The 24,334-nt window shown below is 42.0% G+C and overlaps 1 protein-coding gene across 1 annotated transcript in view; it reads left to right on the plus strand.

The window, feature by feature from the left end:
• The window catches only part of Cacna2d3 (calcium voltage-gated channel auxiliary subunit alpha2delta 3), an 842,461-nt gene that overhangs the window by 388,600 nt on the left and 429,527 nt on the right, over positions 1 to 24,334 (plus strand). Inside the window, 3 exon segments of the mRNA XM_038350066.1 lie at positions 248 to 308; positions 397 to 547; positions 12,126 to 12,200. Of these exon segments, the coding sequence (XP_038205994.1) occupies positions 248 to 308; positions 397 to 547; positions 12,126 to 12,200 (287 nt within the window).

Consider the following 24,334-nt stretch of genomic DNA (forward strand, 5'->3'; position numbering starts at 1 on the left):
CTCCATGGACAGCATGTTGCTGAGGCTGTCTCATTTCACTGTCTGAAGCAGGAAGGGCTAAGGCCCTGTTTGCTGTAGGGCTGGTGCCTGAGGGCACTTTGCAGAGCTGGATGAATGGCCGATGAGGAGATCCTGGGCTGTGATTTTTCACCCCATCTATTTGGTCAGCAAAGCAGAGCAGCCTTAAAGTACTGCAGATAACCATTTGAAGTTTCAGGGTTTCTCAACACCCCCATTTTTCTTCTAGGGATTAAATGGGAACCAGATGAGAATGGCGTCATTGCCTTTGACTGCAGGAACAGGAAATGGTAGGCAGTGCTTAAACCTCTTAGTCAATTTTGAGAGAAAATATCGAGAGGCCACAATTCATGTTTACTTAATTTTCTGTCCACTTAGGTATATCCAGGCAGCAACGTCTCCAAAAGATGTTGTCATTTTAGTGGATGTCAGTGGCAGCATGAAGGGACTCCGCCTGACCATTGCCAAGCAGACAGTCTCCTCGATTCTGGACACTCTGGGCGACGATGACTTCTTCAACATCATCACAGTGAGTGTGCCTGCCCTGTGCTCTCTTTGCGCGTCAGGTCATTCGCACTGTTGCTGTTGATGTGCAAGTTCTGGGGACCAGAGGATGAAGGTTGGCTATGGCCACATGCAGTTCAGTGAATCAGGGACAGTAGAGGGTCTTCTAGGGAGACTGAGAATGCTCTGGAATTCATTGCTTCTTTGAGGTTAGCGAACAGCATCTCCAGCCTTTTGGGGGATCTTTGAGGAAGAGATGTAGAAAAGATGTCCCATGGGCTGCCAGAATTTTTCATGTGATATTGAACTTGGAGCCAGGTAAATCCCATGTCCATGATGGTAACATCAGGAAGGTGAGATACTGGAAGATGGGGAGTAGTGTGCACTTCATAGATACAACATCTTTCCTCCCCAACACTCCAGGAGTTAGGCCAGCTTGGGCATATTCTCCAAGGGAAGAGCCGAGAAAAAGCATCAGTGAAATCTCTGGGGTCCCAAGATATGGTAGGCCAGAGAGCCAGCCATGGCTGGGCAGTGACACAGACATGAAGAGAGATGTATTCTGTTGTAGTTATTTTTGTTCTTCACTGTTCTTTGATATGATTGTCATCATGCACCTTATGCCCCTTCCCTTTCAAAGACCTCCCTCTCTTTTCAAAGATTTCAGTCACAAGGAACTTTGCCCCTCTGTCATGATCAGCTAGGCATTTGGATGTGGTGCATAGGTGTGCTTTGCCATATTCATCTGTTTGGGACATCCTGTGTTCTGTGTCGCAGGTGACAGTGGAGGTAGTGTGGCAAGAAATGTGGAGTTTGGGCATTGACATTTGGATGCACCTCTGTGGTGTGTGCCTTCCCATATCTTTGGACGGATTGTGATGTCCTCGATTCCTGTGTTAGGGCAGCCGTCGGAAGACACAGATCACCAACTTCTCTTCTCTAGGTCAGGGTGCGAGTGCTTAAATAGCAAGGGTGTTGCCTGGGTCCTCTTCCGACATTTTCTGATGAGACCTCCAGATGCAAAGGCTTAACCACAAAGCAAAGGAACTGACAGTAAAGCCGAGGCTTTAAAAAGCCATTGAGCTGTGTCAGCAAGGTGGTTCAGAAGGAAGAGGTGCTTGCTTCCCAGCCACGAGTCAATCCCCAGGACTCATAAACTAACACCACAACACTACCTGTTCTTTTCCACGGCACAAGCATGTGTGTGTGTGCATACTCGCATGTGTGTGCGCATACCCATGTACACACACATGCCTAATAAGTGTAGTGATATTTTAAAGCTCAGAAGAGCAATTGGAAAAGAAGGAAACGATTACCTTACTGGGGTGCAGAAGTTGATTACCGTGTATGCCCAGTCCCTTAGTCAATGCCTGAAAAACAGCAGGAGTTTAAGGGCTGAATAATACAGCCTACATCAGTGCTTCTCAACCTGTGGGTCTCGACTCCTTTGGGAAGCCAGTGATCCTTTCACGGGGTCCCCAAACCACAGGAAAACACAGATATCTGCACTAGGATTCATACCAGTCGCAAAATTACAGATACGAAGTAGCAGCAAAAATAATTGTATGGTTGGGAGTCACAGCATGAGGAACTGTATCAAAGGGTCACAGCATTAAGAAGGATGAGAACCACTAGTCTTTAGAGTACCCACTGTGTGAAGCCCACACCCATAGAACCTCAGTAACTCACTGCTGTGTTGGCCTTTCACCTCAGTCCTGTGCACATGGCGTGAAGGCAGAGGCACAGAGCAGTGTACATCACTGTCTCAAACTGGCAGTCGGAAGGAAGCCCACAGTGAAGCCTTGCTGACTTGCTTGCTCTAGCTCTCTTGTGCAGAAGTGGAGAAAATACGACTCGTCCCTTCGGCCATCTCACCATGTAGGCATTGAATTCAGGGCCTCACGCTTTGCAAGGAGGTTTCAGATCAAGAATCCATTGGCTTTCTAATCAGGATTTCCCCTAGCTGCCAGCCTCCACGTGGCTATGCAAATGTGGTCCGAGGCTCACATATCCTGGAGCATTTACAGATAAGTCGCAGCAAATTCAAGACTATCTCTCCTATTAATCTTTAATTATGTCTCGCAGAAGTATCAGAAATCCACAGAAGAAGAGGAGCTAACTAATTACATCCTTCATCCTTTATCTGTCAGAATTTATTGTTCAGTTAACACGGCCAATCACGTGGAATAATCTGTGTAAGTTCATTAAGATATCCAGTGTCAACGCAATAATGAGGAGAGGGTGATTAAGTTAATTAAAAGGAGACAGCCAGCTATTATGGAATAGTTGAGGGAAAATATTTTTTCTTTACCCTGAATCATCTCCTTATAGAATAAATCCCATTGGCAGTTAATATTGGCCATCACCTTGCATCTGTCTCTTAATTCCCAGCACGCATTAAGACTATGTGCAGTTATTGTGATGATGAAGATCTCTGAATAGCTTTACTTGACCCCTTATGATCGTGATCTCCTTGTGTGTGTAAGTGAATAGATGGGATATAGCAGTGAATTGACATAGGAAGGCAATGAATTAATCCTAACTTTCTATAGTGATTGCCTTTGAATGAATAAAACCTGTAAATTTCTTTGAACAATTCAGATTATTCATTCTTCCATCTGATACAATTATTTCAATTTTGTCTATATATCTGTCCACATACTGTAGAATGAAGCGAGCGGCGGGGCTGTGTCCCGCCACCCGGCTAGCTTTGCCCAAAATAATTACACGGAAACTGTATTCTTTTAAAACACTGCCTGGCCCATAGTTTCAGCCTCTTATTGGTTAATTCTCACATCTTCCTTTAACCCATATTTAGTAATATGGGTTATATTACTGTGTAGCACCACGAGGTGTGGCGTACCAGGAGAGATCTTAACCTGCGTCCATCTCAGAGAGGAGAATCATGGTGACTCACTATGGTGATTGCCTGAAGCATCTCCCCACTCCTGCTACCCAGCATTCTGTTCTGTCTACTCCGCCTACCTAATTTTCTGTTCTCTTAAAGGGCCAAGGCAGTTTTCTTTATTAATTAACCAATGAAAGTAACATAGACAGATAACTCTCCTCCATCAACATACTTCAAAATTATATTACATTTTAGTATGTGTGTATCTTTGGATATCAGAGGGCAGCCTTCAGGAATCTATTCTTTCCTTTTAGCCTCTGGGTCCTGGGGACTGAACTCAGTCTGTAAGCTTAGCAGCAAGTGCCTTTACTGAGCTGTCCAACTAACCTAAACCTATATAATTTTTTTCACAGATAGAATCATATTCTACAGAATACCTACTAATTCGTCTCTATGTCTGATTTTAATTAAGTGTATTTGTCACATATAGTTGACATTAGAAGTTTACCCTAGCCTCTTGCTGGCTATAGATGTATGTTACTTTTGTACTGTGAGGCCCTCTCATCTATTTGAGGGTGTTCAGTGGATGAGCTATCTCTCCATGACCTGGAACGCACTGAAGATACAGTGTGCATGCTTGTGAGGTGGGGCGTGCGTTTGATTGATAATATATAGATGAAATTGCCACACCAGCGAATATCGCATCAGCCCTACCACAGTATCCACCAAGTAGTGTGGAAGTTCGCATCTTCTGGATGGCTGGAGGCCAGAGCTGAAGATTCAGAGGGGATCAGCTGTCACTTGCATTCCCTTGAGTTGTATCTTCTAGTACTCAGTGCATCACACACTAGTTTTCTTTAGGGACTCTTATTTCCCTGTAGCATTTCCTCCCGCTCCCACCTTGCATAGTGTCTCCAGAGTACAGTGTGGCTTTTCCCCAAGTCTTTTTAGAATGGCTACTGGCTTGAACTAGTGGTGAAGGTGCATGCATGAAGGTGGTTGCTCCTCTATGCAAAATGCCCTGCCCGTGTGAGTGCATGGTTCTTCCAGAATTTCGCTGCTTGAGAGGACATTCCTGTGGCAGCCTTTGCTGTATGGCCAACCTTCTTTTCCTCCCCAGGTAGATGTTTGAGGAAGCATCTTAGAGAGAGAAAGGCAAGAAAACACTCCTTACTTTCAGTCCTGGAAGTCTTCGTGCACTGTAGGGTTTTGTTTAGGCAAATCTAATTTATCCTTGTCTTTGATTTCAGTATCATAATGCAGGAAGGCAGGGGACATTCAAATAGTAGGAAAGATATTTCATGGCCATTTGAATGATTACATTTCATTAAATTCATTGTCAAGTATATCTTATGTATTATATTGAAAAACTCACAATCTGGGTTTTTCCAGAGAATAAATATGAATGGATGAACACTTTTATCTTTGATGGGCAGGATATTGAAAAATCTACCTAGAGCTAATGAATTAGCTGCTGGAATTTATAAAGAACAGGGGAAATAGAGGGGTTTGTGCAGTTGGAGTTAGAATTTGAGGTTAAATTATGACATGAAAAAGAGCATATATTTCCTCATTGACTTGGAAGTCTTCCTCCAAGCCATGCATTAAATGAACAGCATTATCATAAAAATGAGGGTGTTAATTCCATCTGCTACTGGGAAGTTGAGAAATGGATTTTACAGAAGCCTAGGTCAGGCATTAAGTGAACACCACATTAACTGGGCCAGCATTGTGAAATCAATTTAAAGGCCTCCTGCAGTTCAGGACTATGCAAATGGTATGAAGAAGAGACTCATTTGCGAGTTCATCCTAGACAATTCTGGTGCTCTGTAATTTACCGCTGTTGTTGTTTTTCTGAGAACTAATTCTCCCATACTCTTTGCCGTGGCTCCCCTTTACAAAGCAATCATCACTATCATGAGGCATGGGTTGGTGTTCACTTTCTTTGCTGGTTAGTACTGTGCTGCTAATTTCAGCCAGTTGTTTTTCTAATTTCAGAAGATACTTTGGTAAGCTGAAAGATACCTTGCCTTGGTGAAAATATTGTGGTTTCCTCTGCTTCCTTCCATACTTCCTATATTGTCATCCTAAAGTGCATTTAATTAAAGATACAGCCGCGAGACTATTAACTTTTTTAATTGAGTCTCATTTGTATCAGCTTCCTAAAATGGAGCAATGGGGCTTCCTCCATTGCTTCCATGAGCAAGCCAGCTTATGGACTTTAAATATGATGGGCTGCTGCTAGAACCCCAGAGTCTCTAGGACATACCTACTCATTCCTTTAGTGCCAGCTTATCAATCTGTTGTTTGGAAATGGATAGAGATTCTATTTTTTAGTTTTAAACTTCAGTTTTTCCTTGTGTCATCAGTGAGTTTCTCTGTACTCTTGCTTTTTTGCCCTTTTATTATTGTGGTCAGTAGGTCTAATAAACATGGCTGTGTGCTTGGTGTGAGGTGCTAGGCTGCTGTAGAAGATAGCCATCTGCCTCATGACCCCCGAGATTCTGTGGGTGACTGTCTGGTGAGGAAGCCCAGGAACAGGCACTCATGGTACAATGAAGCCAGTACCTTGTGGGAGAGAGCCTGCCAAGGACAGGGCTAGAACATGCAAACCATGGGACATTTGGTGACAGTGTCTTAGTAGGTGACGACTAGGCTGGTATTTGAAGGATATAGACAGTAGGCCTAAGTCACAGGTTGGTTCAGGGATGGTAGGGGGAAGGAGTTTACTGAAAAGGCAAGCGCCGTTTTCAGGTTGTGAGTCTCTCTCTCTCTCTCTCTCTCTCTCTCTCTCTCTCTCTCTCTGTCTCTCTCTCTCTCTCACACACACACATACACACACAAACACACATACACACACACACTTCACTTCAGGAGATAATTTATTGTGTCTGGAACTGATTGGGATGGGGGAGGACATGGGGAAAACTGGAGAAAGAATCGGACTGCATTGAGAGAGTCAGGGCATATCATACAAGTCCAGTCAGCTATGTACATGACATCAGATGGAGTCTCAGTTTCCAGGGTGATATGGGGTGACTTGCCTGGAAGCCTCTCCCCTTTTACTGGGTCTTCTCTCATCCCAGTGTCTAGGTAACTGATAGTCTGTCCCATCAAATCTGAAAGATGTAGTATTCTCTTCCATCAAGGTGGGCTTCTGATTTGAAGCCCAGGTATGTTAGCGTCACCTAGAACTTCATCATCATCAGGTACCTTAGCATCATCTAGAATCTCATCATCATTAGGTACCTGAGCATCATCTAGAACCCAGAGACAAGCTGGGCACTGACCAGCCCTCAGGCTGTGCTGTGCACAAGCAGACAGATGATATGATTCCTACTACATGGCCATCTCCTTATTCTCAGCTTCTCCCCAAGAGTGTTCCGGTCCTTCAAGGATTGAGGTTAAAGCTTGACCTTCCTAATAGCCTTCTTTCTGAAAATTGTGCTGTGCCCTTGGAACAGGAGATATAGGAAATGCTTACAGAGACTGAGCAGAAGGATGGAGAAGACACATGGTGATATGCTGTTGCTACTTGGCCTCGCATATGATGGTTGATTGAGAGAGGAACATAGTCCTTCAACAAGAGATTGGAGTGTTAAGACATAGTCTTCTGAAGATCATGGCAGCCTGGTTTGGATTCAGAGGAACCCCTTCGTTGTGAGAGATAAACACTTTTTATCATGAAAAAGAAAAGCAGAGATATGAATATGTTCATTTATAATGGAAAGGCAAGAAACGTTGTTTATGGTCACTCGGTGCTGATGCTCGTGAGCAGACTGAGCCAGTGCTCACATGTCTGGCACATAGTAGACTAAGAGCTAACGTTCAGTGAGCAAACGGGGGAATGAAGAGTTCTGTGGTAGACACCTTCCTGGGAAGGATCTGGCAATGCTTCATCTCCTAGTTTGCTAGAGACCTGGGTCCCTGTGAGAGCTCAGAGTGTGGTGTAGAGTGCGAAGTAGAACCCCAGGTTTCTGTCTCTGGCATTAAGTTGTTCATTTGTGCTCAATGAAGCAGCACTTTGTCTCCCACAAATGTATATACAATGTTCTTCAGAGGAAACCAAGAGGTCATGGCCCCTGCTCCCAAGAGCAGTCCTGTCTACTCCCAGCTCCTCTCCATTTGTCCTACCCCATCTGTCAGTCTGTCACTGTGTCTACTGTCTACATGTTGCATTCCCATACCTCCCTCCTTCCTCTCGTCTACACTGAGCGTGCATATTTGGTGGCCTGCCTCTTCTTCCTTCATGCCAGGACCTTGAGCATGCTCATTCATCATCACAGTGAGTCTCTGGCAGGGACAGTGACCCCAGATTTCTCCAAACCCTGTGGCTCATGAAGCTGCAAAACCTTGGCCAAGTGACCCAGCTTGTATGTAGCAAAACCAGGGACTATTTGTGTTAACCCCAAAAGGAAGATGACCACATCTTCAATATAAACTGATGTGACCATCTCATGCTATTGATTCATAAAGCATAAATCCAGGGAATACTGGAGTTGGGAAAACAGCTCAGTCAGTAGAGTGCTTGTTGTTCAAGTATAAAGATCTGATTTTAGGTCTCCAAGATGTGAAATCTAGACACATAGCTTCCAAGTGTCTATAACATTGGTGCTACTAGAGGGAGGGAGAGAGACAGGCAGATCCCTTGAGTTCATTAGCCAGCCAGTATAGCCAATCAATGATCTCCAAGTTCAGTAAGAGACTCTGTCTCAATAAATAAGGTGAATAATAATAGAGAAAAATGCCTAAACTTGACTTCTGGCTTCTGCATGCATGCACACACATGTGCCCACATACACACATGTACACCTTCACAAGAACATATCCATATACATTCCTTACACGTACACACATACAGAATAAAAACAGCAAAACATCTGGGGAGCATCTCTAAACATGTACCAGCTGAAAGGTGTCCAAATGGGGAGCCACTGGAGCTTTAAAAATGCATTCATGTGCAGGGCACCATTTGCAGTTGGTCCCTTGGGAGTTTGAGGAGCTTGTGTGGCCAGTGGGCTTTCTTGATTCAGCAGCTAGACTTGTACCATGTCTCTCTACACATGGCCACTTCTGCTCCTCACAGTGATACAGACCAGATTGCTGGGTCAGCTCAGCCCTGATATTGTCAGGGGAAATTAAGAAACTGCAAGCTTGGATGCTGCCACTAACAAGCTGGCTGGGGTTCAGAAGAGCAGATTCCTCTACTCTGGGTGTGCAGCGAGAGTGAGCCTGGTTCTCATTACTGCGCATGTACCTCCATGATGAGGACTAAGTTTCCCATCTTCTTTGCTTTTAAGCCCCCTGAGCCCCTCCCCCAGCCTGTGCTAGGTGCTGTATTAGCAAAGAGCATTCACTGAGATATGTCACCTCCCTACATGTCCACAGGTCCACTTTAGTGGTTACCATACGCTGGGTAGGTATGAGGACATGGGGTTAGTGAGGCTTAGCCCCGCGGTGTACATAGCAGCACAGGACTTGGTGCCAGTTGTCCTAATGATAATTTTGGACTCTACAACCAAAGGAGTTTGCCTTTGAGAGTGTGTGTTAGGAAGAGTGTTGGCGAAACTCTTTTAAATTACCTGGAAAATGCAAGAATAAGAGCAAGAACAAGGGTGGGGAGATGTCTCAATGGGTAACATGCTTGTCCTGCAAGCACCAGGACCTGAGTACAGATTCCCAGAATCCATGTAAAGCCAGCCATGGTAGCACACTTCTGTTTTTCCAGTATTCCCATGGAAAGATGGATGGTACCAGAGAATCTCCACAAATTCCTAAGCCAGTTAACATGGCATGTGCAGTGATGAGTGACAGGATCTCAGTCTCCATAAAAAGTGAACACCAACATGTAAGGTTGTTGTCTGATATCTATATATAACTATGACATGCATGTGCACCTGTACCAACACACACACACACACACACACACACACACACACACACACACACACACATTATATATACATTATTTAAAAAAGCAAGAACCAAACTGGGACCCGAAGAGGGTCTGAGTTACAGAATAGGTTCAAAGGTTGCCTCCATGTGTATTCATCTAATAACATGATGGAAGGACCTAGCAGGAGAGCAGATGAAGTCTTGGTTCTGTAGTCCAGAGGGCATCAGTGGTAGACCCATGTTGGCCCCATCTTCTTGTTTTCTCTTCCTTTCCCTGTGCTTTTTGTGTCACCTCATTGTTGTGAAGTTGCCCCTGGACAATGGCACCCCAAGGAGGAAGGAAGGGATAGGTAAACATGGGTGAATTTTCTTTTAAGAACAGGAGAACGGTTGAGGAAAATACACTAAAAACTTCCTTTATGTCCCATTGGTGGCTCATGATTCACTAACCCTGGCAGCAAAGAGGATCTGGAAGCAAGCATCTAGTAGAGCATCTAATAGAGCATCTAGTAGAGCATCATCTAGCAGAGCATCTAGTAAAGCATCATCTAGTAGAGCATCTAGTAGAGCATCTAGTAGAGCATCATCTAGTAGAGCATCTAGTAGAGCATCTAGTAGAGCATCATCTAGTAGAGCATCATCTAGTAGAGCATCTACTAGAGAATCATCTAGTAGAGCAGGGCATCTAGTAGAGCATGGCTGACTACCTGTGATTGGCTAAGACCACTTATACGGCAAAGATATTGTTTATGCAGAGGAGGTAAGGGAGAAGGGAATGGCTGCCTCTCCAGCAGCCATTTTCCTCCAAAGTGCAGAAGAATTATGGAGACACCCTTATGTTGACCTGTGTAGATCCTTCCTGAATCCAGAGGTGACTTCCCATCTGGAAATGAAATGTCACACCCTGTTCCTCAGCTACTAACTCCAGCATAGCAAACATCTATTTTTTAAAAGAATTTTCTATTTAATATAACAAAACTATGCACAATCTACATACCGCTCTAAGAAAGATTTCAAAATGAACACATTTGGTTAGTATAGCTGACCAATTCCAGAAACAGAACATTACCACAAACCCCCAGAAATCTAGCCGAACCAGTCTCTCTCACTACCAAACATCCACTACCCCGAGAAGAGCTGTCCGGCAAAGAAAAATAGGTCCTCGGTTAGATCCCCACACTTGGTGGTAGGGAGTGGGGATGAGGCAGACCCACATTTTCTCAGTCTTTCAGAGGACAAATGAAAATTTCCAGATGCATTTGCAAGACCAGAAGCAAAGGCCTAAGGGGGCAAAGGTGAGCCTGGTGGGAAGTGAAGGGGCCTTGGGGTGCAGAGGATGCTGAAATTCTCAAACAAAGTGACTGTGAGGTCAGACATCTGGATGTGAGCCTGGACACTGCTCCCTACTTAGTCACTGAGGTCACTGATGTCTTTGGCAGCTTGATTTCCCAAGGCTCCCTGTCTGTGAGAATGAGCACAGAAGTCCTTGAGGCTGAGTCAAACTACAAATGAAGCTTATCTTGGATTTGAATGAAGGGAGGGCTCTCAAACAATTAACTGCCTGGAGCAGCACCACCCTGCCCCACCCCTTAGGCAGCTTCTCTGTGTGCTGTGCTGCTGCTTCCATCCTCTGTTATAGCAGCTGCAGGTACAGTCCTGCAAGTATCCAGAGGGAGTGTCCCATGCTAGCCGGTTTTTCACTCTGTGATTTGCTGGTCTTCCCATGGTGCTCACTGATAACAGTCTTAAAAGTCACATCCTCAGTGTTCTAGAGCGCATGTGAAAGATGCTTCTAGTCTCTTCCTTCCCTCTGCAGCTCTGGTTTTATTTGGCTGATAAATTGGAAATGCCATAGGGCTTTTACTGATGAAATGGATTGGGGCACCTACTGTGGGTTTAGTTCAGGGCAACAATATGTGTGCTGCACAGTTGGTCTTGGTCAATCACAGTATCAGGTGATCAGGGGGCACAGTTAAGGATGGGGTTTCCCAGTGAGCAGGAGGCTCCTGCTGAAGGAAACTAGACATTATATAGAGTACACAGGAAAGAGCGTTGACTGAGTTCTTCTCTTGCACCTGAGGCTCTTTCCCAGTGGGTATGGGACTGAACCAACCCAGAGAATGAGCCTGGGTCAGCCAGGGAAAGCAGCAGCCAGGCAGAGGAGCTCTTGGTACGGTTCTCAGTGACAGAGGTCAAAGGAAAGGAAGAGACCTGGGAGGGATGAGCAGAGAAGAAAGGCTGACAGAGCATGCCTTCGCTGTGGACCGACGAAGACACTTGAGTGGTCAGCCAATCCAAATGTCCAGAACCCATCAAAGCCCTTGAAAGGGTCATGTGCAGAGGACAAAAATTAAGGGTCACATTCTGGATTGCTGGGAAAGACACGTATTGAAAAAGTCATATAGATGGTATCATTATATAACAGGAGTATCACCAACACCCCCCTGCACACAGACACCCCTTTCCACGGTTACTGAGAATATCAGAACCACTCCTGTCCTCCGTTATGTCCCCTCCTGTGTGTGACCAACACAGGTATCTCTTAGTTCTGTGAGGCTGAGGCTGGAGCTGAACCTGTACCACCCGATCTATCTGCTCCTTCATGCTTGTATAACTGCTGTCTGCCCAGTCACTGTTGAAGGATGAGTGGTTAGCAGTAGGAGCCATCCTGGGCTCTAGCATGGACTCTTCAGATTTCTCTCAAACGAGTTTGTCTTTAGCACTTGGTTGTCTGAGTGACTAGAGCCTGTGGTGATGCTGACGACTTCCTGTGTGACCATGTACCCTTTGACTGTTAACTGGGACCCTTTGGGCTCTTCATTCATTGTTTTTTTTTCTTGGTTGTTTCTACCCTTTGCAGTATAATGAGGAGCTTCACTACGTGGAACCTTGTCTGAATGGAACCCTGGTGCAAGCGGACAGGACCAACAAGGAGGTAGGAGCTACCACTGGGCAGGAAAGCAGGGATCTGGGCATACCCCGTCTCTGTTATTGGCATTATTCACAGCTGTTCTATCTAATTTATTATTAAAATCTTATTGAATATAATATGTATTCACTGTGGCCATTGCAGTGTACTCCAGGTTGTGGAATGTTTACTAAGAAGCACATATAAAATCATGACAGTAAAATAATTATACTTTAATCAGCTGCCTGCTACTTTTGAATCTATTAGATTGGCTTTGTTTTCCTCTCTCCAGAAGCAGATCTTGTATGTGCTCAATGTCTCTTTTGGTACCACAGAGAGGATATGGTTTTTAATGAGATCTCAAGAAAAATTGAATCCACTTCTTATTTCTCTTTTCTCACTTGGTATGATGTATCGAAGTATCATTGCAGTATCCTTTGGGATAATGTGTAAGCTTCACAAGAGACGGCTGGTCTGTGGACTGCCATATCCTAAATGTCCCAAGAGTGGCTCATCCCATCAGTACTGTGGAACACAATGAGGATGTGTTGAAGGAAAACCTGGGGAAACGTGATGGAGGCTCTATTCAATTTTGAGTTCTCTAAAATTTCCTATAGCTGATTTCTATGATGCTCTATCATTTCCCCTTGGGAAAAATAAAAATAGTAGCAGCAACCAAACTTCCTAGAAACTCCAGTCCCTTCTGGTGACAAGACCGCCAAGAGCTTTGCCACAACATACCTGCCCTACCCCAGCCAAGCTGAAAGTCATTCCTTCTCTTAAATTAAAATAAAAAAAGATTAACAGAATCTAGAGACACATAAAAAATACATAATGTCCTGAATACAAAAAAACCCCAATCAACAACAGACAAAAATCCAAGCAAATTCCCATGTCATCTCAAGAACCAAAAAGCCACAACATGGATGAGAGGTGATCAGCAGAAGCATGTGGTGGCACAATTCAAATGCTGGAATTGCAAAGATGCTTCTACTAACAATTGGGAATTCTCCTGGAAGAAGTTAGAATATCTACACAAAGAGGAAGAGCTGTGACATAGAATCCCCTGGATCTGGGGAGAGAAATGTGCAATCACAGCCCAAAGATCAGAAGATACGCTAGCCTAGCATTTGATGGAAAAAAAAAAAAAAACATTTGACAAAACCCAAGACCCATTCAAAATTCTTTTTAAAAAATAATGCCTTAGTTAAGTAAGATGAACTATAATTTTGTCATGTTTAAAAGGCTATTCATAAAAACCTCAGCTAACAATGACCTTGGTGAAAGTTTGACAGTTTGACTTTGTTTAAAGCTGTATTTAATATGTAGAGTTGTTTTGTCTCCATGTATTTCTGCATACCATGAGTGTCTTGAGGCCCACAGAGGCCAGAAGAAGACATCAAATCCCCTGGAGCAAGAATTATAGATGGTTTTGAGTACCTTGTAGGTGCTGGGAACTGAATCCAGGTCCTCTAGAAAAACAGCCAGTGCATACAATTCCAGGAACTGAAGATAAAGTTGAAAAGCCATTGTGTACTTTATAATTTCAGTACTGGGGTACCAGAAACAGGCAGAGCCCTGGGACTCATTGACCACACAACCTAACTTACTTGGTAAGTTTCAGACCAAGAAATTACTTAGTCTCCCCCACCACTCCCTCTCTCTCTCTCAAAAGAAAGAAAAAAGAGAGAGAGGAAGGAAGGAAGAAAGGAAGGAAGGAAGGAAGGAAGGAAGGAAGGAAGAAGTAAGAAGGAGAGAAAGAAAAAAGTGAACAGTACTTGAGGAATGACAACTAAGGCAGTACTCTGGTCTCTGCATGCATATGTATGTATGTATGTATGTATATATATACATATATATATATGCAAACACTTGTGCAACTACATGTACACAAATATGCAAATACAAATACAAACCAAAAAAGGGTGTAGCAAGAATAAATTAGGATCAAACAAGCTACCCCAGATAAGGACACTATTTAAGAGTACCAAGAGTTGGCATTGGTGTGAAGAAGGATAGACATGAAAATGCATGGAACAGATGAGGGAGTGACCTATGAGGGAACAGGCCTGAGCCAGTGACCTCTACAGAACCAGGCCTGAGCCAGCAACCTCTGTAGGAGTAGAGCCAGGACAGAGACCTCCTGGAAGCAGATCCAAACCAGGGACATCTGCAGGAGCTGGCTCGAGCCAGCGACCTTCATGGGAGCAGGCCTGAGGCAGCGACCTCTGTGAGACCAGGCTCCAGCCGGGGGCATCCATGGAAGCAGGTAAGAATGATCTCCAAGGGAGCAGGCCTGAGCTAGTGTCCTCAGCAGGACTGGGCTCAAGTCAGTGACTTCCAAAGGAACAGACCCGAGCCAGGGACATCTGCAGGAGCAGGCCCAAGCCAGCAAATTTCACCAAAGCAGGCCCAAGCCAGCAACCTCTGCAGGAGCAGGTACAAGGAAGTGTACTCTGAAAAAACAGATCAGAGCTAGCGACTTCCATGGGATCAGGCCTGAACAACCTCCAGGATTGCAGAGTGGCCTCTGAGAGCACAGAGCAACCTCCCTGAATTCTGAGTGACCTCTGTGGTGACAGGAACTCTGTTCCTGTCTGCACCACGAGGATCAATCATCTGAGTCTTGGATCCACTGGCAGCTGGAAGAGTGATTACCAGAGACACAGCCACAACTATACCAGTCAGAGGAAAAGATGGATAAACAAGGTAAGAACGCACTCAACACCACAAAGAGCAAGACAACACCAACAAAATCTGGTGACTCTACAACAGCAAGGCTTGAACACTCCAATGCAGATAAAGCAGAGGAAAATAACACGAAAAATAACTTTAGAAGAATGAGGCATTTAAAGAGGAAATGAAAAGTTCCCTCAAAGAAATGGAGGAAAAGACAAACAAAAATTGGAAGAAATCAACAATTTCCTTAAAGGAATACAAGAAAAAAACAATCAAACAGGTGAAAGAAATGATTCAAGACTTGAAAGCTTAAATAGAGACATTAAAGAAAACACCAAACTGAGGGAATTCTGGAAACAGAAAATATGAGAAAATGTTCAGGAACCTCAAATGCAAGCATAAACACCTGAATACAAGAGATGGAAGAGAGAATCTCAAGCGTTGAAAATATAATAAAGGAAATAGACTCATTGGTCAAAGAAAATGTTAAATCTAATAAAAACTTAACATATAGTATCCAGAAAATATGGGCACCATGAAAAGACCAAATCTCATAGGGACAGAAGAAGAAGTCCAACTCAAAGCACAGAAATTATATTCAACAAAGCCATAGAAGAAAACATTCCCAACCTAAGGAAGGACATGCCTTTGAAGATACAAGAAGCTCACAGAACACCAAATAGACTGGACCAAAAAAAAGTCTCACTCCACATAATAATCAAAACACAAAACATGCAGAATAAGGAAAGAATATTAAGAGCTGCAAAGGAAAAAGGCCAAGTAACATATAAAGCAGACTATCAGAATTACACCTGACTCTCAGTGGAAACAATGAAAACCAGAAGGTTATGGTCAAGCCTTATACAGACATTAAGAGACCATGGATGCCAGCCCAGACTACTATACCCAGCAAAACTTTCAATCACCATAGACAGACAAAACAAGATATCCCATGATAGAATAAGACTTAACCAATGCCTGTCCACAAACCCAGCCCTACACAAAGTACTAGAAAGAAGACTCCAACCCAAGGAAGTTGGCTATATCTACAAAAACACAGACAATAGATGATCTCACAGCAGCAAATCCCAAAGAAAGAAAAAACACATACAATAACATCATCAGCAATGAAAATTAAAATAACAGGAACTAGCAATCACTGGTCATTAATATTCCTTAATATAAATGGACTCAACTCACCTATAAAAAGACATAGGTACACAAAAACAGAATTCATCCTTCTGCTGCATACAAGAAACACACCTCAACCTCAAAGATAGACATCGCCTCAGAGTAAAGGATGGAGAAAAATATTTTGAATCAAATGATCCTAAGAATCAAATTGTTATAGCTATCCTAATATCTAACAAAATAGACTTCAAACTAAAATCAGTCAAAAGAGACAAAGAAGGACATTTTATATTTGTTACAGGAAAAATCTATCAAGAAGAAATCTCAATACTGAACATCTATGCCCCAAATACCAGGGCACCCTCATATGTAAAGAAATACTACTAAGGTTTAAATCACACATTAAACCCCACACACTAATAGTGGGAGACTTCAACACCCCACTCTCACCACAGGACAGGTCTGCCTGACAGAAACTTAACAGAGAAATAAGGGAACTAACAGATGTTATGACTCAAATGGACTTAACAGACATCCATAGAATATTCCATCCAAACATAAAAGAATATACCTTCCTCTCAGAACTCATGAAACCATCTCAAAAATTGACCACATACTAGGTAATAAAGCAAACCTCAACAGATACAAAAAAATTGGAATAACTCTCTTATTGAATCACCATGGCTTAAAATTAGAATTCAACAGTAACACTAATTTCAGAAAGCCAACAAACACAAAGAAATTATACAATGCTTACCTGAATTATCAATGGATCAAGGAGGAAATTAAGGACTTCATAATATTCAATGAAAATGACCACACAACATGCACAGTTTATGGGACACAGTGAAGGCAGTGTTAAGTGTTTGTAAAGTATTTTTTTCGACCAACAAATCTCTCTGCTGATGCAATAATCCCAGTCAGACCAAAGGTTTAATGGATGCCAACACTCCTGGGAGGCTCCCTGGGAAAACACAGAAAGGGGGAAAGGAGAATGGAAATGACCATGGAAAACCGGGAGACCCCTGTTCATTCTCTGTGGGGGGGGGCAGTTTAAATAGCCTGTGGGAGTGATCTTTACCCTCCTTGGGGAGGGGTCATCATTTGGCGGGCTTTCTTGGAGGTGGGGTCTGAATTGAGGCAACTCTCAGGGAAAGGAGCTTATGCCAGGAACTAGGGTGAAACCCCCAGCCAAACATTCCAGGCTTTTTTGTGTAAGGATGTTAGGGGCTGAGGTGACACTTTTAACTAAACATTTTTTAGACTCCTTGTATATTTGGATGCCAGGGGCTGGGCTGAAGTCCCCAGCCAAACAAAGAGGAAAGTTCATAGCACTAAATGCCTACATAAAGAAGCTAGAAACACCCCACACTTAGTGAGTTAACACAACACCTGAAAACTCTAGAACATAAAGAAGCAAACTCACAGAGAAGGACTACACCACAGGGAATAACCAAATTGAGAACTGAAATCAACAAAATAGAAACAAAGAAAACGATACAAAGAATCAATGAGATAAAGAGTTGGTTCTTCAAGAAAATCAACAAAATAGACAAGCCTTTATCCAAACTAACCAAAAGGCAGAGAGAGAATATCCAAATTAATAAAATCAGAAATGAAAAGGGGAACATAACAACAGACATGGAAGAAATCCAGAGACTCATCAGGTCATGCTTTGAAAACCTGTACTCCACAAAATTGGAAAACTTAAAGAAAATGGACAACTCTCTGGATAAATTTCACTTACCAAAATTAAATCAAGATCAGATTAGCAAATTAAATAGACATATAACTGCCAAAGAAATAGAAACAGTAATCAAAAGTCTCCCAGCCAAAAATATTCTGGGGCCAGATGGTTTCAGCACAGAATTCTACAAGATTCTCAAAGAACTAATACTGATACTCCTCAAATTGTTCCACACAATAGAAACAGAGGGAACATTGCCAAACTCTTTTTATGAGGCTACAATTATCCTGATACCCAAACCGCACAAAGATATTACTAAGAAAGAGAATTAAAGACCAATGCCTCTCATGAACACTGATACAAAAATGCTCAATAAAATACTGGCAAACCCAATCCAAGAACACATGAGAAAAATTATCTACCATTACCAAGTATGCTTTATCCCAGAGATGCAGGGATAGTTCAACATATGAAAATCTGACAATATAATCCACTAAATAGACACATTGAATAAAAAAACACATAATAATCTGATTTGATGTCAAAAAACTTCGACAAAATAAAACATCCCTTCATGATAAAATCATGGAGAGAGCAGGGATTCAAGGAACATACATAAACATAATAAAGGCAATATATAGCAAGCCAATAGCCAACGTCAAACTAAATGGAGAGAAACTCAAAGCAATCTTACTAAAATTAGGAACAAGAGAAGATTGTTCACTCTCTCCATATCTATATATAGTACTTGGGGTTCTAGCTAGAGCAATAAGACAGCAAAAGGAGATCAAGGGGTAAAAATTGGAAAAGAAAAAGTCAAATTCTCACTATTTGCTGATATGATAGTTTACATATGTGACTGCAAAAATTCTACCAAGGAACTTCTACAACTCATAAACACTATCAGTAATGTAGCAAGATACAAGATTAACTCAAAACAATCAGTAGCCCTCCTTTATACACATGAGAAAGATATTAGAGAAACATCACCCTTTACAATAACCATAAATAATGTAAAGTATCTTGGAGTAACTCCAACCAAACAAGTGGAAGACCTGTATGACAAGAACTTTAAAACTTTGAAGAAAGAAATTGAAGAAGACAGTAGAAAATGGAAAGATCTCCCATGTTCTTGGGTAGGTAGAATTAACATATTAAAAACACAATCTTGACAAAAAACAGACTACAGACTTAATGCAATACCCATCAAAATTCCCGCAAAATTCTTCACAGACCTCCAAAGAACAATACTCAACTTCACATGAAAAAAAAAAAAACAGTATAGCCAAAACAATCCTGGAATAAAGGAACAATCCTACAATAAAGGAACATCTGGAGGTATAACAATCCCTGACTTCAAACTCTACTACTGAGCTACAGTACTGAAAACAGCCTGGTATTGGCATAAAAACAGACAGCAGGACCAATGGAACTGAATCGATGACCCAGCTATCAATCCACACACCCACGAATATCTGATTTTTGATAATGAGCAAAAAATATAAAATAGAAAAAGCATATTTAACAAATGGTGCTGGCATAACTGGATATCAACATGTAGAAGAATGAAAATAGACCCATATCTATAACCATGCACAAAACTCAAGTCCAAATGGATCAAAGACCTCAACATAAAGCCAGCCACACTGAATCTTATAGAAGAGAAAGTGAGAAGTACACTTGAATGCATTGCAACAGGAGACCACTTCCTAAATATAACCCCAGCTGCACAGACATTGAGAGAATCAGTTAATAAATGGGACCTCCTGAAACTGAAAAGCTTCTATAAAGCAAAGGACACATCAACAAGACAAAACGACAGCTACAGAATGGGAAAAGATCTTCACTAACCCCACATCAGACAGAGGGCTGATCGCCATAATATACAAAGAACTGAAGAAATTGGTCACCAAAAGAACAAATAATTCAATAAAAATTGAGAGATAGACCTAAACAGAGAACTCTCAACAGATGATTCTAGAATGGTTGAAAGACACTTAGGGAAATTCTCAACATCTTTAGTCATTAGAAAAATGTGAATCAAAATAACTCTGAGATTCCATCTTACACCTCTACGAATGGCCAAGATCAAAAACACTGAAGAGAGATTATGCTGGAGCGGTTGTGGGGTGAAGGGAACACTCCTGCATTGCTGGTGGAAGTGCAAACTGGTATGACTGCTTTGGAAATCAGTATGGTGATTTCTCAGAAAATTAGGAAACACCCTACCTCATGACCCAGCAATACCACTTTTGGGTATATACCCAAAGGATGCTCAATCACCAGAAAAACATGTGCTCAGCTATGTTCACAGCAGCATTGTTTGTCAAAGCCAGAACCTTGAAACAACCTAAATGCCCCTCGACTGAAGAATGGATGAAGAAGATGTGGTACATTTACACAATGGAGTACTACACAGCAGAAAAAATAATGACATCTTGAAATTTTCCAGCCAATGGATGAATCTAGAAAACATAATATTGAGTGAGATAATCCAGACCCAGAAAGACAAATAGCATATATCCTCACTCATAAGTGGCTTTTAGACATAAAGCAAAGAAAACCAGCATACAATTCACAATCCCAAAAAACCTAGAGAACAATGAGGACCCTAAGAGAGACATACATGGATCTAATTTACATGGGAAGTAGAAAAAGGCAAAATCTCCTGAGTAAATTGGGAGCATGGGGATTATGGGAGAGGGTAGAAGGGGAGGGGGAGGAAGGGAGGGAAGTGGAGAAAAATATACAGCTCAATAGAAATAATAAAAAAATTAAAATATAAAATAAAAGAAATCTAGGGAACAGAACAGAGAAGACGCACATACCTGACTTTCACCCAAAGGTGCTCAGTTTGGCTTTGAAGAAGGTACAAAGCAGTGCAGGGGAGGGAGGGTAGCCATCCAACATCCATAAGCAAAGCAAATGAGAGATTAACCTTGAACGAAGGTTTACAGTTTATGAAAAAATATAATTTAGGTGGTTCAAGGAGCCAGCTGCAAACCATTCAACTGTGGCAATCTTAGAGGAGCAACGTGAAAAATTCAGGATCTTGGGCTAGGAAAGAGATATGGGGCTTGATGTGACAGAAGTTCTTCAGTCATGTTAGAAAAGAACTGCTGTGGTTTATAGCATAATGGCAAAAAGCTTCCGTGTAGTTCGAGAACATTCTCAGAAGACCAAGTCTATTGGTACCTTGAGATACTTCAGACAGAGGTGAGGTCTGCCAGTCAATGGGGACAGGTTTCTTGTTTTTGCCATCAGTTCAACGCTGGTTATGGACCTGCCACGCTCATTTTTCTCTTTGCAACCCAGATCATTCATGAAAAGCAACATGTACCTTTACATATACTCATTTAACAGTAGGTTTCTAGGGATCCAGGGAGGAAATACTATACCCTTACTCCCAGAACTGATGACTGGAGTCAGATTCTCTTCCTGGCTGTGTCCCGGTGCGGTGCTTCTTATGTGTAGTTTGGATAGGTCAGGGACCCCATCGTGAGGGATGGAAACAGAATGGCCAGACAGCAGACAATCCAGCTGTGGTCGAGAGATAGGTCTGTGTTGGGCAGATTTGCCCTTTTCCACAGGGAAAACACTATGCCCCAAGTTTAGGACTAAGGGGTACGTGGTTCCTAGAAGTGTGAATGAGCCACCAAATGCATGAGGCTTGTTAAAGGATTCTGTCTAGGTTTTTTGTTTGTTGTTTGTTCTTGTTATTTCAATAGAAGATCTGAAAAACTTTGACAATAAAAGCTTGGGATTCTTTATGGTCTTACCCTGTTTATTATCATATATTATACAAAATGGTGAAAATGTAGAACATTGAAATAAGCAAAATATGACGGGGTGAAACTGGCTGGTTTCAGATTGGCATTTCTCTATCGTTATTTTTTGCTCCAATGCTTTGATGGTAGCTTTGAACTTTTCCACATTCTTCTCGTAATGGGAATGGAGCATTGTGACCTGCCCTGTCACTGTGTGAAACTGGCAATGTGAGTGTCAGGGGCAGTTAATTGATGTGGACCAGCATGGTCGGATGCCTTTGGGAACACTTGCTTTAGGGACAGAGTGACATCCGAGACTCTAATCCCCCAACTCCCCTCACTTTTCATATAGAACTTTTCCTTGTAGCCACTGAAGGTTCAGCGATCCAGTGGGCATGAAGAGCTTACCGGAGGTCACATTCTGATGCCCTGTATCCTCAATCCAGGGGCCTGGAAAGCAGAGCACGATCATTTAAATCAAAACAGTATTCGATAAAATTACTTTTAAAAATATGAGAAAAAGAATGTGGTGATCTTAGTGTGTCTTAAAACAAGCAAGATGAGAACGGAAATGTTGGTTGGCTTTGATCAAAACTGGCTTCCCGTGATTTTTGCATAAAATAAATAGACGGCAGCTCAACATCCCTGGACAGGGGTCTGGAGGTTCTCTTAAGTGGTCGGGTTTGTCTTCTGAAGGTGTGGTTTTCTGTCTGGAGAACATTTGGCTTTGCTGTTTTATATTCTAAATAACTGACTGGTGTTTCCTTTAAGGAAAAAGAAACCATGACAAATTGGGTGAGTCTGGCGTTCAAATATAGAATTCAAACAAGGAAATTCACATTGTAATCTGCTTCAGACCTTCTGAACCATTCATCAGACCTTGAAATGAACCTCCCGTGGTCTCTGCGGGGAGCAGAGGGGGGACAGGAGGGAGCAAAGAGGGTGATATGGTTTTTCTCTGGTTTTATAATGAAGATGTCCTGAAATCCACAAAATTTCATGGTTCTGTTTAAGATTCATTTGTGAATTGGCTGTTGCAGAATCAGCTGATCTTAGAGATCCACGTGACTCCTATCTTCTTTGGCAGCTCGTTTCTTTCCCCTGACATCAGGAGACACCAGAGCTCCTTGAACTAATAAAAGGACCCAACAGAGTTCCACTGGGCTGTTTCTTCCAGTCCTAGCTTGGTTGAAGGGGACAGCCAGCATGGTAAAATCCCCAGCCTCCCATGGCCTTAGGAATAAGCAGTATGCAGTCTATCAGTGTTGTGAGGGTGAGGGGCTTATGCATAAGTAGCTTTTATATATTTTATATAACATAAATATAATATTCTGCACAAATATAAAAGGAGCAAAGTTTATTGAGGGAACAAATGATAATTCACTTTTATTAAATTAAAGGCTAGTAAAAAGAAAAGGAATTACATTACTTTTAAACACTGTGAGTACCTAGAGATAACTAATAGAGAAAATTAGGAACAATTTTATACAATTGTCTAGAAATTCTACTTCTGACCACTTAGTATTCAATGTATATAATTTAATAAAAATAGCTACAAACAAGAATAAAGTACACATGCATACAGTACACACACAGAGAGAGGGGGTGGGGGAGGGAGAACAAAAGAGAGAATAACAGTGTATAGCGAAGAGTTAGCTACTGTGGTGACCTGGGAGTTCCCGTTTTGCTTGCTTTAAAGGGAGGGACAGAAGGAAGGGAGGGAAGGAAGAAGAATGCTGGAGAAGCTTATCTGGTATATTTCTGCATTATTAGAGCATCTTTCCACTGAGGACAGAATGATTTTGCAATTGGAAGTAAAGTATTTTAAAAGTACTTTCACAGCACTGAAAGACATAAAAGATTTAAAATAAACCGATTTGTGGAGTGGCAAATATTAGCCCATTCACTGCCTTGCAGTTCAAAGGGCAATTTCTAATTTCTAGATGGACTTTTTCTAATGGGGCAGGTTTTGCTTGCCAAGGTCAAACGGTGTAGCCACATAGTGTTAAATCCACATTATCCTGTTACCTGAAATTACTTAAGAACAGTGGGACAAATGATAGACTGTCCATATGTCCTAGTTCCAATGAGGCCCCCTTTCAGAGAAGCTACAGAAGCTACCATCTGGGGGCTGTTTCTGTGAGAGATAATCCTGGAAGGTCTTCAAATATTACCTTTTAATTGTAATATATAATTATCTGTTTATGTGCATTTGATCAATTTACTCATTTAGGATTGATTACTTGATTGCTTTTGGGAGATGACCTATGTTAGGCTGTGTGTGTCAGCTTATAGTACATGACAGTTTGTGTCATTCTGTCATTTGTACTTCAATGTACTAGAATGAATGTACATTTTTGGTATGAGTCTAGACCAGATGCCAGAAAATTTGTTAAAGGCTGCATGGTAAATATTTTGGTTTTGGGGGCATAAAGTCTCTGCTACAATAACTGGAATTTATGATCATAGCACAACAGTAGACACAGACAGTATATAATGGTCCTGGCTGTGTTTCAATAAAACTTTATTTACAAAAATGGTCCATAGACAAACATGGCCAATGGATGATAGGTCGCCCATCATTGGAGTGAACTGTAAATGAGACTAGAAGAAGATGGGTATTACTAAATGCAGATTTTGCATAACTCACAGTCAACCCTTTATGCATGGAGCTCATGGAAGCCAGTAGCTTCCTTTGAATTCAAGCCCTAGCAATGAGGAGTTAGGGAGGATTTCAACCTTAGATGGACTTTCTACCTTAAATAAACCCACCAGTTAATTGATTTCTTAATTTTGCCGTTCATCTGTATTTAGCTGGAAGGAAAAAAAATAAGGATATACATTGTACATAGAAATAGGTATACGAAATAATAGCATTTGGAACAATATAGATACAG

The sequence above is a fragment of the Arvicola amphibius genome, chromosome 12 (genome assembly GCF_903992535.2).
Source record: "Arvicola amphibius chromosome 12, mArvAmp1.2, whole genome shotgun sequence".
Classification (NCBI taxonomy): domain Eukaryota; kingdom Metazoa; phylum Chordata; class Mammalia; order Rodentia; family Cricetidae; genus Arvicola; species Arvicola amphibius.